Source organism: Phalacrocorax carbo, chromosome 10 (assembly GCF_963921805.1).
Source record: "Phalacrocorax carbo chromosome 10, bPhaCar2.1, whole genome shotgun sequence".
NCBI classification, from domain to species: Eukaryota; Metazoa; Chordata; class Aves; order Suliformes; family Phalacrocoracidae; genus Phalacrocorax; species Phalacrocorax carbo.
In genome coordinates, this window is record NC_087522.1 from 10,266,217 (window position 1) to 10,281,257 (window position 15,041).

The window sequence follows — 15,041 nt, forward strand, 5'->3', positions numbered from 1 at the left end:
AGCGCTGGGAGCCCTGCAGAGTCCGACCCATCTCCCACCGCTGCCGCCGGCGGGGGCACCCCCCGTCAGGCTGCAATTAGCACCGTGCGCCTGCGGGGGCTCGGCTTGACCAGCAAAAATTGATTTCTGAAAGGTGTCCCTGAACATTTCCCCCGTAATTGCTATGGCTGGGAAATGGAGCCAGGGAAATGACTGACCAGGCAGCGAGCTGGCATCAGCCCTGGGATCACAGATCAGTAGTGCTTGGTCCCATTTTTCCTCCTAAATATCACCAAGCAGCAAAGTTCTTTTAAATAAAGACTTATATTAGTGGGGTAGAAAACAATACGAAGTACACATCTGTTCCTAAAGACAGCCTTTTTTTTTTTTTTATTTTAAAATTCTGCTTCTGAAAACACAGTATGACAGAAAGCAATTATATACAACTGCAGTGTTTTTGGTATAATACAGTATTTAATACATCCATTTCTTTTTCTGCAAAAAAATTTGCTTTGTCGGACAAAAAACCAAACTCCCATTGACAAAGAACACAGCTAAGGCACATTGTTTTCTGCTAAATGAAAGACAAAAGGGTGCAAAAACGGGTAGTGCAATAATTGCTGAAAATCACATTCTACTACAAGAAAAGCATTCTGACTTTGAACTTTGATTACCGGTCAATTTAAGACATTTCAATATCTCATAAAATATTCCTTTAAATAAATAGCAAAATATCTACATCTTTCAGTGTGTTTCATTTGAATTTCCAATTTTTTTTAAACTTTGCTGTATATACATGGTTTTCTTTTTTCTTATTCAATAGCTTACAAAATATTTCTGTACAGTTTTATGCATATAATGATCTATAACAAAATAGTTATTTCTTAAAACTATATTACCACCAGTCTTTGAAAATGACAGAATAGGAATAACTTATTATGGACTATGTTAGGCAATACAAAAATCCAATCAACCCAAAATAAAACCAAAATGACAAAGTCAGAAAAATAATTTCATTAACTCAAATTAATTCTTTTTGTTTCACAAACCTTGTTTTATATGTAAACCCTTTTCAGTTGCCTTTGGGTTATATCTGCATCTGAATACCAAAACAGGATAGGATTTGGGATTCCTAAAAGCACTGCAGCCTGCCGGGAATATTGGTGCTACTGAAACACGACAGTTCTCCATGGAGAAAAGTATGAAAGAAACCCAACAGATACAAGCCTTAGCAGCAGTCCTTGGTTTCTGCTGACTTTGACAACCTTTGGCTGAAGCTCCAAAACCAAGATTTCTGGAAATGCTTTTATGACTTTGATGACACAGCCAGACTCCTCTGTCTCCTAAGTGTACTGCTAGATTCCCAACCGTCATGCAAAATCTGGCCCCAAGTGATGAAGTTCTTCAGATTTTAAGACCATACCATTAAGAGGTTATATCTTCTCTCAGCTACCAGTACAAATCTGAAAGGAGTGGTACCACGTCATGTCAAAATGAGTGAAAATACCCCAGAATTTGCCTTGTGCATCTGAAAGCAGTCTGTCCTGCTATAGTCTGAAGATAAATTAGAAGTTATTAAGTTTGTACTTTGCAGGTAATTAAATCAACCTTCCTTACCTACAGTGAGTTGCGAAAGACAGAGCTCATAATTTCCCAAGGTCTGTATGAACATCCGAGCCTTCCTTTTGCCCAAAGGGAAGGTCATTTTCTTCCCTTAAAGACTGCATTTGTAAGCAATTTCTATTGTATCTGTGAAGTGTAAGCTGACAGCAACACAACTGAGCTGTAATAGAAATCTCAAGGTGCCTTTTATTCCTTCCACAACAAACAGAAAAAGTGAGCAAGACACAGACAACATCTAACTTCCTAACACAGTTTAAGGCCACATTTAGAAAGGATGAAAGTAAGGCTTTCTTTAAGGGGCAACGCACTGGATGCCACAAAGGGAACAGACACCGAGTAAGCCAAAGCTGATAGGATCCACCCGAGGAAAATCTGAAACAACATCCTAATTTTGCCCAGGAGGTCTGTGCCTTCTTTTGGATGTAAGCAGGAAAATAAAATGAAATGCCATAGACATCCTCCTCCAGAATATTCCCAGCAAACTGAAGGTGCTCTCCTAGCAAGAGGTTGCTATCTTCTCAGTCGAGGGTGTTAATTACAACAGAACCAGAGACAAATCAAGTCATTACAATATACAAATGCAGCGCAATGAACCGCGCCTAAAATTGTCACTCTGTTATCAGAGGCACCTGTACAGATCTTGCTGCTTATTTGGCAAGGTTACAAGTAATACTTCTAGGTTTTAACAAAGTAGAAAGAGAATTTGCATAGATTGTACATTCAGTTCAAGGAGATTTCTGGTACCTTTTTTTTGTTGTTATCAGGTAAAGGTGTTTGCAGACACAGTGAGGTAGCAGCTGTGATAGCACCCATGAGCAAAAGAAGGTAACCAAGGCAGAAGCAAAGAGCAGAGAGTGATCTACACACTACTGTTAGTATAAAGGAGCAAAGTCAACACGGTACCTGCAGTATCACATCATGAGGATTAATCGCTGCCAACACCACACTTAACCGGAGACAGCCTAATGCTACTGTGGTCCTGGGTAACATGGGCTGTAGGATCTTCTTGTCTCGTTTTTAAATGCTCTCAGCCTGATTCTTCTTTCCCTTACTGTGAGGGTGGTGGCAAAGGTTTTCAAAGGCCAGACTCTTCTACTCTATGCCTTCAAAGGGTGTTACAATTCAGAGCATTTGCTCACTCTTGAAGAGTGTACAGGAAAAAAGGTATTTCCCTACAAATTCTTCCTCGCTGCCCTTGACCCTAATTCACATTTGTTTGGCTCCTCTGTGCCTGGCTGCAGGAGCAACTCCCCTCAGCAGGGGCTCTGCAGGCAGGTATTCCTGCTCTCAGTGCCTCCTGCTGGGCCCCTAGACGGGCAGCGTCCTGTCCTTTCCACCGCTACGGCACTCCTACCCTCTCTGTGGGCATCAGATCGGGAGCTGTCTTGCCAGAAGCCTGAGGTTTGGTCTAGAAAAACTTTTTTACATGATGTTTTCAATTGTCATTTAATATGGGTTTAATGTAATGGCTCCTGAATCCTTAAGACTATCTTGGAGGCCTTGAACGGTTGAAATAAAAGTACATATGGATCATTATCTTTTCACAACCAGACTGAAGCAAAGGCCAGTGGGAATCACCACTAGCCACTTTCTACCAGGTTGGTCTTACGCTGTTGCTGAAATAATCACACCTACTATTACACATATTAAATACCCATGCCTGAAATTCAGGAAATTGCTATCACTTTTACCAATCCCTTCACGTGTGTCAGTACTGAGCTGACTGAAGGCTGCTCTCAAAAGCAAATGTTTCTAATCTGCAGCTAGGGTTTCTGAAGAAGCTTAAGGGATTTGGCTCACACAAGCACAAAGCTTCCCGCTCAGTGGAAGGCAGTGGAGTTGGCCAAGGTTTCATGTGGCCAACTCCTGAAGTTTTGGGATCTGGGAAGACAATGAGGAGGGTGTGATAGCCGTCAGCAAGCTGGCAGTTCTCTGACAGCTGTGCTGGAAGAGAACTAGAGATATCAACAGAAAGTTGGTCCTCATTGCCTGGCCCCAGTAATAATCTGGATCTTCTTTTCTTTTTATCTGGGAAGTCAAAGCTGAGATCTCACGGCATCAGTGCTTCTCAACCTTGCTGTGCAGAAGGCACCCAGTTTGTTCAAAGTTTTGTTGCAGCACAATTATGTCAAACTTTTGCACAGTTTCAGCATCTTCTTTACCGTCCGCCTCTCCCTTTGGCCAGGTTTAGAATATCCCAGTTTTGATTCACTGAATTCACTACTCTGTTCACTATAATTGTAGCTAAGAGTGATGGAGACTTCATTAGTATTGCAATTAGTGCTGTAGGAGATGGACGGAAGGTGCGTACACATTAGCTGGTCCTTTTGAGGGAGCTGCAGGACCATCGTTAATATGCCATTAAACAACTGTACATGCATTGTGCGCTGAAGCAATACCTGGGAAAGTCAATTTGTAACACACGAATGCACATTCCTGTATCTGTAGGCTGAGCAATAACGAAGGCTTCACAACAGAGATACAGATGGACTTCCCTGTATAACACTTGCTATCATGAAGGAATTGTTAAAATTCTCCGCTTGCCGAGAGCACAAAAAATGAAGACATACTTTCAATTCTAAAAAACCCTTGAATATCAGAAAATGAAAATACAAATATTACTACTCAGTGTCCAAATGTCATCAAAGAAAGAATTGGATAAATCTGAAAATAAACTGTCATTTGAGCTACTTCTATTAGCCTCAAGGTTCAACATTACCATATAAACAGGTTTGCATAATGCTAAGACTGACTTTGGACATAATTCATTACATCATGTATGTAGATATTCTGCATTTTGCCACATTCGTTTTCTGTGTAATACTGATTGATCACAGAAGTGTTACATGGCTATCGTGCAGCATGGGCAGGGAGTTAAAACGAGCAAAGCATTACACCCAGAGGACAAACGTGTGCACATGAAAATACACCCCCCTCCCACAGAAAGGGATTTTGGTCAGAACTGTCTTTCAGCCGGAGTCCTATTCAGCAGGAACTAGCCTTGTGATGGGAAAATAACACTTGCACATTCAAATGAAGATGCATAACTTGCTTGTTTTGTACAAACTGTGGGTCCCTGCTCTGAATTCTCCTTTTCACCAAATGTAAGATCTGTGAAGTTATTCTCTTCTAAAAATATCCAGTATTCATCACAGGCTCCAAGTGCCTGCCATTTCAGAACCAGAAAAGCCACTAAGCAGAACGTGGGTCTTAGCAGCTCTACCACAGCATCAGCTTGGAGCAAGCTCTGATCCCTGATGCAAAGTCTTGTTTTCCATGGTTTTTCTTCAAAACTACAGCACTTTGTAACTCAGACACAGTGTCCCATATATAACTTCTGTTTCTGTGTCTGCGTATTAACAGCTATAGTAGGGTTGTCATCTAGGTCTAAAGCTTGACACTGCCCCCAGAGGATGTTCCAAACACGGCAGCTCATCCTTTGATGACTTCAAAGGCAGACAGTATATACCCATAGCATTCTGTCACACCTTTTATTTATGCTGGACTTGACTCTGAAGTCCTTACTCAGCATCAGCACTCTGTGGAAATGTTGCCTGCGAAAGGACTGCAGGACCAGACTCTTCAGTTTTACATCACACACTTTAACAGCTGCACTGGGATTGCCAGCTTGCTACAAAACTTCTTTGTGTAGATGCTTTTTGTCTTTCAGAAAATAAACTAATATAAATTTTGGTTTGAGATATTTTAAACCTAGCATATAATGTAAATAGATATATCAGCAACTATTTGTTTTCTTTCCCTTTTTTGTACTGAAACAAAATAAATTGCACCTTACGTTTTAAATGATCAAAGTGGCAGATTTTCTTCTAACCACAAAAGACGGGATGGTTGCCACTTTCTGCTTGGTCTAGTTAATAATGAGAACTTGCCAACAAAGCACTTAAAAACGTTCCTGCTTAAGAATAAAAAAGTATCAAATTTAAAAACCAAGTTATCTGCATGCGTGTGTGTGTGGGCGCACCCTTATGCATATACTTATGTGCAAGACAGACTGAAGATTTTGTGACTACCCTGGTAGCCTTATTAGGAACAATCACTGACTGGGATTGTTAATGAATTTTATTGTGTGCCCTAAATGTGGTGTTCTTGATTTAATCTGCAGGGCTTGAACTGTGCAGTTGCCATTGCATCAGTGTGACTAAACCCCCGGATTTCACAGTGAGGATTGGAGGTTCCCAGAAAATTTGAACTTCACGAAGGAATGTTAGATTAAAAACAAGCACTGTTAAGAAAAACCCTACTGAATAAGTAATAACACTGTGTTTCTATTATATAAACCTGTTGGCAACCCTGGTTTTAAACATGCTTGCCTCTAGAGCCAGTTGAAAAGCTGGAACGTTATCTTCACTGAAATATTTCAACCAGCTCTCATTGCTACAAGCTTTCCTAAAACTACGGCTCTTGTGACTGTCAAAAATCAAGACAAAAAAAGAACGGGAGGTGTGAGGGGAGGAAGGCCTTTTCTTAATAAAGGCAGCTTCAGTTAGTAAGATAACATAATCTTCAAGCTGCAACAGCAGCACCTACTAATTAGTCATTGACTAAAACATAAATAATAAATACCTAAATTGTTCCTTCTATGCATCCGTTTTTGTGCCAGATAAACATTTCAATGCTCTGCCTTAATGCCAGCACAGCTGACACCACAATTTCAAGTCCAAAGCAAACTGCAAGTAGCTTTAAACCAATACTACAGAGAGAGATACTACAAGCCACCGGGATCTGTGTTATGGTCATTCTGCAACTGTTTAAAAGGGAATTCAACCTTTCTGTGAGATGCGATTACAGAATGATTTAAGGGTCTATCTCCCTCCTGATGTGGATGCTTAACTCTCATCAGCAGAAAGTTAGCCATCCACACAGAAGGGTAAACAGATACCTTACTTTATTACATCAACAGGATTTTTTTCCTAATTAACCCAACAGCTTTTAACAGCCTTTTTGGGTTATGTTGTTAACAAGAGATTACCACAGCAACAACAACAAAGTGCATGTTTTACACTAATGTAAAATGCATTAGTTGGAGATGAATTTACATATAAAACATATACTTTAAAAAGCTCTTGGAATGTAAATGGATTTTTTTCCTACTGTAGAAAATGCAGCTTAAAATGATGCAAAACATGCCCATTTAAAACAGGATGCAGCCTGCTAGAAATTCTGAAGACAGGCAAGGCTAGGATTGTTGCCAGAATAAAGTAAAAGCACTGAGAAATATGGCATTGCTCTCCTTCACGTTCAGCTCATGGCTTCAGTTGGGAACCCGTGTCCTGCACAGCCTTCCAGATGCCCTGCACAAGCCTAGAAGGACCCTTCACAAAGGGCTAGTAGATCTGAGATCAAGGGAGGGAATTAGTGTTAACACTTACTAGCCACTAGTCAGATTAGGGAAGAAATGTGTTGTTGCAGATTTAGGTCCCAATTCCACCATTTTACTGGTTCTGTGCAACTCCACTGCCTGAGAAAAAACTCAGCTCAGCTTACCAGCAAAATCAGCAAAGGGTGTGAGCAGACTCATCACAACCCACCCCCAACCTACACATACACACTTGCTGTACTGAAAGTCTGCAAAAATGCTTAGGTGCTGGTGGGCTTAGAAAAAAACTTGCAGATTTGAAAGGACTGAAATCCAAAATGCTTCTTTGTTCTTTAAACTAATACTCTTAGAATCCAGACCCTGAACCTGACTGCATGAGACATAAAAGACTAATACAGCAAAACACTACTTCCGTTTCGAGGTTATAATGAAATGAGTCTAAAAAAAAAATCTCTGAAAAGAATTGGAAAGTTTCTGCTTTTGCTCGTTTTCTCTAACTAGGATAACAACAGACATTAGCTGAGTCCAGAATTATTTTGTGTTATTAAAAAAAAGAGGGTGTACCATAATTATTTCATGTTCTGTGAGGTAATGCAGCCATACAGGCTTTAGCCTGCAGTAACCATCCTCCCCAGGAAGCCGAAGTAGAAGGGAATTTTGCTGTGATTTATTCATGGTAGCAAAATAATAAAAGCCTATGAAACAGCAGAGGAACAGACAAATTTACTTTTAAAAAACACTTTTAGCAGCTGCTCCTTCAATGCCCTCTCTGTGGCTTGCTGCCACAGCTGTTTTGAAACCCGCAGAGGCAGCGGGTGTGCGGTACGGCCAGGGCCCCATGGGACAGCAGAGGCTGTGGGATGACCGAAGGTGCTCTTGGCCGAGCTGATAGAGAGGGCAGTGCCAAAGGCCTTGTCGGAACTCTTTTTTTTGTTGTTTTTTTTTTTTTTTAAATTAATTATATTGCAATAAGTAACAAAAAAGTATAATGTTCCCTTAGGTTTCTGAAATCTGGTGTGAGATTCTCATACGAGCAAGGTTAAATTCCCTTTTAAAAAACCCTATGCCGGAGGAGAGCATACTGGATGCTACCTCAAGCGACCGTCAGGTTTGACAGGGCCCAGCTCGGATTTGGGGTCTGGGCTCAGGGAGCTCCAGGCTGTCTGAGCGCAGCCCTGCATGACTGGGCAGGCAGTGGGGCCGGTGCTGCAGATGTCCACGGCTGACCAGACGCTGCTGACTAGAGAGTCCACCCAGGCTTCCAGCCGGGCACCCACAAGCCCTGCATTCCTCTTGGCCTGGTCCACGCGGGCGGCACTGATGGGGATATTCAGGACGGGGTTCAAGCCCTGGAAACTCTGCTCCATGTACGCGTTCTTTGGAGGCCCACTGTGATACTTCATGGCTTCCTCTGGAAATGCAGAAATAAACCCAAATATTAGCGCATTAAAAAAAAACAAACAACAAAAGCTTCAGGATCTAAGGGTACAGCAAATGAAGAGGCAAAAGTTAGTGGTGCGCTATAGTCTGTTTCCCCAGCATGGAGGACAAACTGCATCCTGAGGACAGCTGGCTATGCTCAGCTTTTCAGCTCGTCATGCTCACCACTACAAGCTCCACTCACCGTGATGCTAACCCTGCAAGCGATGCGTTAGCAGGGTGATGCACTGAGACTGAAAGCAGCATCGTCATTATCACCACATACAACTGGCATCCCCAGAGCTGTAGGATACCCAGGCATGACACACAGCTGTTTGGCACAGCACAACAAAAAGGCAGGCCCAGCTTCAAGGGCATCCCAGCTACGAGCTATTGTCTGTACCTAGAGCCTAATCAACATGCAGCTCCTTCTTGGGAGAAACCCATTTTGCATTCAGGAGAAGCTCATTTTGCCAGAGAAGTCTGGCAGATAAGTCCTGTGCAGCTCAACACCCAGGGAAGGCTGTACTTTGAAATTAGGAAACAGTTCAAGGATGCTTGGTGTGAGAAGGCTGCTGACCCTTATCAGACCTTCAAGTGCTATCATTGATTTGTCTACGAGGAAGAGCCAAGATCTCAGCCAGTTTATTTTATTAAACTGATGAACCTTGCCCTACTGTGGAAAAGTCACAACATTTGTTAGCTCAATCTGCCTCCAAAAACCAGGTGGTGCCACTCCTGGCACTGGAAGAACCCCACCATGGCCTTCGACAGACCAGACCCAAATGAAAAATGTATAGCCCCAGCATCATTTCTGGAAGTGCTCCAGTCTCGCTGGGAAACTATTCTCTAATGACAATTATGTTTCAAGCACTTGTGCCGAATAATGGATCACAACCATTTCCTAATGATACTTTTCTTTGCATTGTGGTTGCTTTCCTTACAGTAACTCTTCTACCTCAGCAAAATGCAGTACATCACTCCAAAACTGTATTATTGCAGTAAAAATCCTCGTCAGGCTGTGATAATGCCTTCAAAGACCTTGGATTAGATACTGCAAGTCAGACTGCCCCTGTCTAAAGCTGGCTGACTTCTTAAGGTCTGAGAGTGGACCAAGGTGCTGCTCACAAAATCAGAATGGTACGCTCCAAAATGTTCCCTACATGCCTCTTGGGAGTAAATTTTCAACCATTTCTTTCTGTTCTCAGCTGACTTCCCTAGAATCGTCACTCTGGCAGCACAGAGGATCTGTTTAGCTCTGCCAACATACACACTGTCTAGAACATAAAATGGGCCCATTCAGGGCGCTCCAGGCTAGGAAAGCCACTGTGCTCAGATAGTGTTTAGAGGCCAGGAATTACATATTCATGGCTACAATTCCTTCCACATGTCCTTGCTGCCTGCACTGCAGCCTGACACTGAGTCCTTTCTTCCATGCAGAGGACAGTATCTCAGGCAGTGGCAATAAATTAGGACATTTACTTTGAGGGAAAAGGGACATGTAAGTGGAGCTTCACTGCTACGTTTGCAAAGTCTTTAATGTCAAATACTGTGCAAGTCCATTACTTCAAATCCACAATTAAATTAGTTCGGCACATCCCCATCACCATTATACATCACTTAATTGCTCCTGCATTAATCTAAACCCCTCTTTTTTTTTTTATATGGTAGATATCCACAATAACCTCTAGTCAAAATGAGTTTTTTCCATGCACACGTGTCAGAAGTGTGCTCTGCCAGAGCACTGCAGTTTAAGAAACAGAACAAGTACACGATTAAATTTCCTCCTTTGGAAGCAATTAAATATGGAAGACTCTTTGTCAACATATTAATTAAATAGGAACATTCTAAGTAAAAACTCCAAAACAAATAAGAGTTGGCATTACTACCAGGATCATCTGATTGAAACAGGCAATTCAGAGAGCTTGTTGAATTAAAGCCTGTTGTGCTCATGTTTAGTACATGGAACAAGAGAGACCTTTTTTCAGACAAGTAACAGGATGAAATGGAGCTTGGTCTTTACTCTGGCTCAGTCTCACACTTGTTCCAGGCTTCAGGACTTGGTGGATTAGCAGGACTGGAAGGAATGAAACCTACAGAAACTGTAGGAGCCAGTGCTGGCAATGCAGCAGGAGATCATCTTTTTCTCTGAGTCTGTGACCCTTGTTGTTTAAGATCAGTGGGCTGCTTTTGCTAAAATAAGGGTTATAACCTCAGTGTCTTCAACAAATTTAAATTTCTCCACTCTGCTATTGCTGTAATTGTGTCGGATATGCTATGCTTCTCACACCAACACACTGCTCTTTTGGTCTGCACCACTAAGTGACTGCTGTGCTCTCCTCCAGAACTGGCTGTGCTGCAAGGGCTCGCTGGCAGGTACAACAGTAATAGCCTTTAATGGGACTGAAAAGAAAATTTTTGGAAAAACCACACACAAGTATCAGCAGATAGGAAAAGACTGCTGAGGTCAGCACTAAAGGGAGCAAACCACTGTTTTTCAGTGTGTTAAGGGCTACTGCTGCCCACAGTGAAAATGTGCTTCTCCAACGTGAGAACCAATAGGGATTGCTTGGCCCCACAGCAGAACAAACACTCCAAGTTAGGTGTCTACATGTCCTATAAAGAAAGAGCTCGGTAACAGGAGAAAGTAAGGAGGATGCTGCTCATCCAAGCTATGGCAGATGTGGGATATTCCTCTTTGCATTAAAGGAAAAATAAATGAGAGGTAATCATGACTGTAACTTACTGGGCTGGGACATGAGAGGGACAGTGCTCATCCCAAGCCCTGAAATACTGTACTAAGAGGAGGCCAGAGCTACCGGGCATACTTTTAAAGCACTGACACTTCAGTGGTTGCTTATGAAAAAAATAACGAAAAAGCTTGCCCCTATGAGATGTGTGTTTAGCTATTTAATTCTGTACAGTTAGAGCAACCAATTCAAAATTAGTTGAATTGCAGACATTAAGCTAGTTTTTTTTTTTTGCCAGCAAACACATCCAAATAGCCCTTTGGCTTCAAAAGGACATGTATCAATGCAAAATATATTCCATTGACTCTAAACTATAGCTTTAAAAAGATGAGTTATTTTTGTTTGCTCTTCACTCTGGGAGGACACTTCATTTCTCAACTGCCTTTTCTTAGTATAACTTCTGTGGACTAAATACACAGCCTGTAGTCAGCTGCATAGCCTGGGATTTCAGCATTTTTGTGGGGGTTTGCTCTTCATTTTGCAGAAAAAGCAAATGAGTTTAGACATAGAGTGACAGAGGCTAAGGAACGAAAAACGTGGTTACCTTGGTACACATTAAGGCGCCAGACCTGTGGGTTTTTTTTAAAACAAAACAGCATGTACAGCTTTATTTCCTTACTTGAATTGTGTTGAAACCCTCTGGCAAAGAGGTAATTTTTTTATTGACATTTTGTTTGTTTTCTCTTGCAGCAAACAAGACAGTGCTGCATTTGCTCACTGTGAAGCTAATCGACTCCTTGTCAACTGGATCTGAACTAAATTTCAAGGCAAATCCCGGTCTTCAGGGTTTTTCTCAGAATAACGATTCCAGGGCATGCCTATTCTTCTGCAGCCATGCACTTGCCTGCTGCTATTACTGCATTTATCAAGAACATGTCATGTTACCTCTGGTTAATTTAAAGAAATCACAGCCGTTCTGACACAAGTTGCCACCCACTTTATAATCCGTATAGACGCAATTAGAGTTGATTAAGCCACTGCAAACAACCAACGGCAAAACAAAGGCTTCCCAGTATATACTTAATTAAGATGGTCTATAAATATGGATTAGGTTAAAAGGCCTTTGAGATGCATGTGTGCACTGCAGTACGTCTGCTAATGCCATCAAGCCTTTGAAAGAGGCGGCTGCAGGTAGAAGGCACAGGGACCAGGAGCTGGTGTTCAAGGCTCCCTGTCCCATTGTGGAGCACCAGAGATCAAAAGCAACACATCCAGGGCATGTGATCAAGCTAGGAACTGAACATGAAAGGCCTCTCTTAAAGAGAAGGAGGAGGATGCTCTTCACTGCCCTCCCTGTTTGAAGGAAGAAAGGTTTTATTTATTCATTATTTACTTTCAATCCAGTGTTTGGTATCGAGGTTTGGGGCTCTTTCTGCCCCAGATGTGAATCCGCCTACTGGCTCACAGTAACCTATTTAGCTTTAATGAAACTGGTCCTATACATTACGCGCATGACAACTCATTATCGCCACTCCAGCTGGGAGATTGCTGTGGAAACTTTGCCATGAATATAAACTCAAATTAAAAAATGAAATTGCTTTGGTTTCTTTTCTGCCCCTCAGAGGCATGTGTGATCATACTCGGCATGACTGCTTCACGTGGACTTTGTAGAGCAGAGAGGGGTGGGAAAGTGGGATGCAGAGCCAACCTCTGCTGAATTAGCTGTTTCCTTAGGAATTGAAATCTACTTGGTAGCTTGGATTATGATTGGTGCACTGCTGGCTAAATGCTCTAAATTATACCTTTTGTTTGGCTCTGCCTCTCCAGTCCCTATGCAGGGGACCTGAACATCTGGCCTCAAGCCTCCAAACTGCACTTAAATTCATGCTGCCTAAAGCAGATGGCAAGAAACCCCCATTCCTGTCTATTATCACTGCTAGTGATCTTCTGATCTTCTCCCTGTTTTGTCTCCTCCACATGTTACATTCCCTCTCTGTCTTGGCACAATTTAATCCTGGGGCGTCCTGCTGGTCCTTGGCAGCCCTCCTACGTCCTTACAGTAAGCATGGAGTACTTGGCTTTAACAAGGCCGTATGGTAAGGAACTCAAAATTGCCTTTTAGAAGAATAAAAGAAAATCTGGCTGTGCAGGACGTAGGGGGAGGAAGTAGGGTGTAGGGTGGAGCAAGTGAACGTCATTTCACCAAATTATTTATTTCACAAATTCATTTATTTTTCCTTTTTTTTCATTTATTTCTTTCTCCAGCCAGGCAAACACTTGAAGGTGCTGTCGAGCCAGAGGATCTGCTGAAGGTAGAGCTGATCAGTGACACAGCTCACCCTAGAGAAAATAGACACAGGTTTGGATGACTGGAGGGGAAGAGGAGCAAGAAAGAATAAAAAATATCATATTATAGGCTTTCCAATGGAATAGCTTTGGGAGCCTCATTTAGAGTGGGAACACGCCAAACCTCCCAGCATACTCAGTAGTTCCATATTAGAACTGATCTCTCTAACACTTACAGATCCAGGTTTTGAAAAGGTCAGTGAATGTGTGCTTTTAAAACAATTTACATTGTGTCAGTTACGCACATCTGGACACAATATCAAAGAAAACACCTGCTCTTGATTTGCCTTTATGGTTTTACTTACATGCACAGACTCTAGGCCAATATTAATAAATAAATTGGAATAGAAAATTAATAAACTAGCTGCATATACTGGTTTTATAAACTGTTAAACAAAATGTGTTTGCTGGTAGCTGTCCCATGATTAATTTTTTTTTAATTGTAATCATGAATTTTGAGAGTCAGGATAATGGAACGAACAGGTTTCACTTTGCTTATTCATAAGAGGAGCAAGTGGCTCCCTTCATGGTGCTGGGAAACTGAAATGAACTTTGCCTGGTTATGCTCTGTGGTGAAGTGATGTGTAGATAAGTAACGATTTAGGAAATACAGTGACTGTTGTTGTGTTCGTGCTCTCAAAATACAAGATTTTAGTGGCTACTGTGCTGCTGCCAGATTTGTGCAAATGCTTTTTAGAATGACACAGACAAATTACACACAAGACCTCGGACAGATTTTTGTGTATGTAACTACGTGGACTCCAGTTTCTACATCTGGAGTGTATGAGACAGAGGGGGCCAAATCACTATCAAGCAAATGACATGCAAAGTGGTATGAAATGTATCAGTCATTTAAAAAGCTTCTGGAGTAGCAAATTACTTTCCAGGGTAATCTTTCTGACAAGAGCTATAGCTTTTTTTTCCTCCGCCCTTTTTTTTTCGGGTGGGGGCGGTGGGGGTGAGGAAGGATGGTTGGAAGAAGAAAATTTTAAATAAATCCCTAATAAATCATATTTCCCTCTTCTGCTGACAACTCCTGGCTAAGTCTGATGTATGTTTTATTTTCAGTGTTAAGACATGACAATAATACTATCCCTTCATTTTAGAAGATTTTTGGCAGCTTTCACATTGTTTACAATAGTAACACAAATTGTTCTTTTAGAAATTCTAATTCTTCCGTCATACTCTCACAATGCCTTTATTTGGCAGAGAAACATGTATTTAAATAATAAAGTGGTGACAAACTGACAAAAGCTGAAATTCAAAGCTAAATGACAATTGCCTGCATAGACCACAATAGTCTCACTGAGACAGAAAGCCTTAAAAAACCCAAACAACAGGAATTTGCATTGTAAATACAATTCTAACTGCAGCAGAGTGTCACTATCTGCCCCTCTAATTAATTTTCTTTACCTTCATGCCTCAGACACCTGGAGATGACATATCACATCGTCAGTAGCAAACCACTCCTGAGGCTTTTTTCCTAGATAATATTGTTCCCAAGCTTTATACTTCATTCCTATAGTAGATTCTAGTTACCCTATGCATGAACAGGGCTCCTTAACAAAAAATATGAACCAGATCTTCTCCTAGGATATTAATGGGCAACATGGAGTAAATCCATAATTTCAGTGGAATTATTCCAG

The 15,041-nt window shown here is 41.5% G+C and overlaps 1 protein-coding gene across 5 annotated transcripts in view; it reads right to left on the bottom strand.

Moving 5' to 3' along the window:
- Positions 1-342: 342 nt before the first annotated feature.
- Positions 343-15,041, bottom strand: part of XYLT1 (xylosyltransferase 1) — a 207,851-nt gene continuing 193,152 nt past the window's right edge. For all 5 annotated transcript variants that reach the window (XM_064461807.1, XM_064461805.1, XM_064461806.1 and 2 more), the window contains one exon: positions 343-8,351. In XM_064461807.1, coding sequence (XP_064317877.1) covers positions 8,029-8,351 — 323 coding nt within the window. In that variant the 3' untranslated portion in view covers positions 343-8,028. The remainder of the gene's footprint in view (positions 8,352-15,041) is intronic.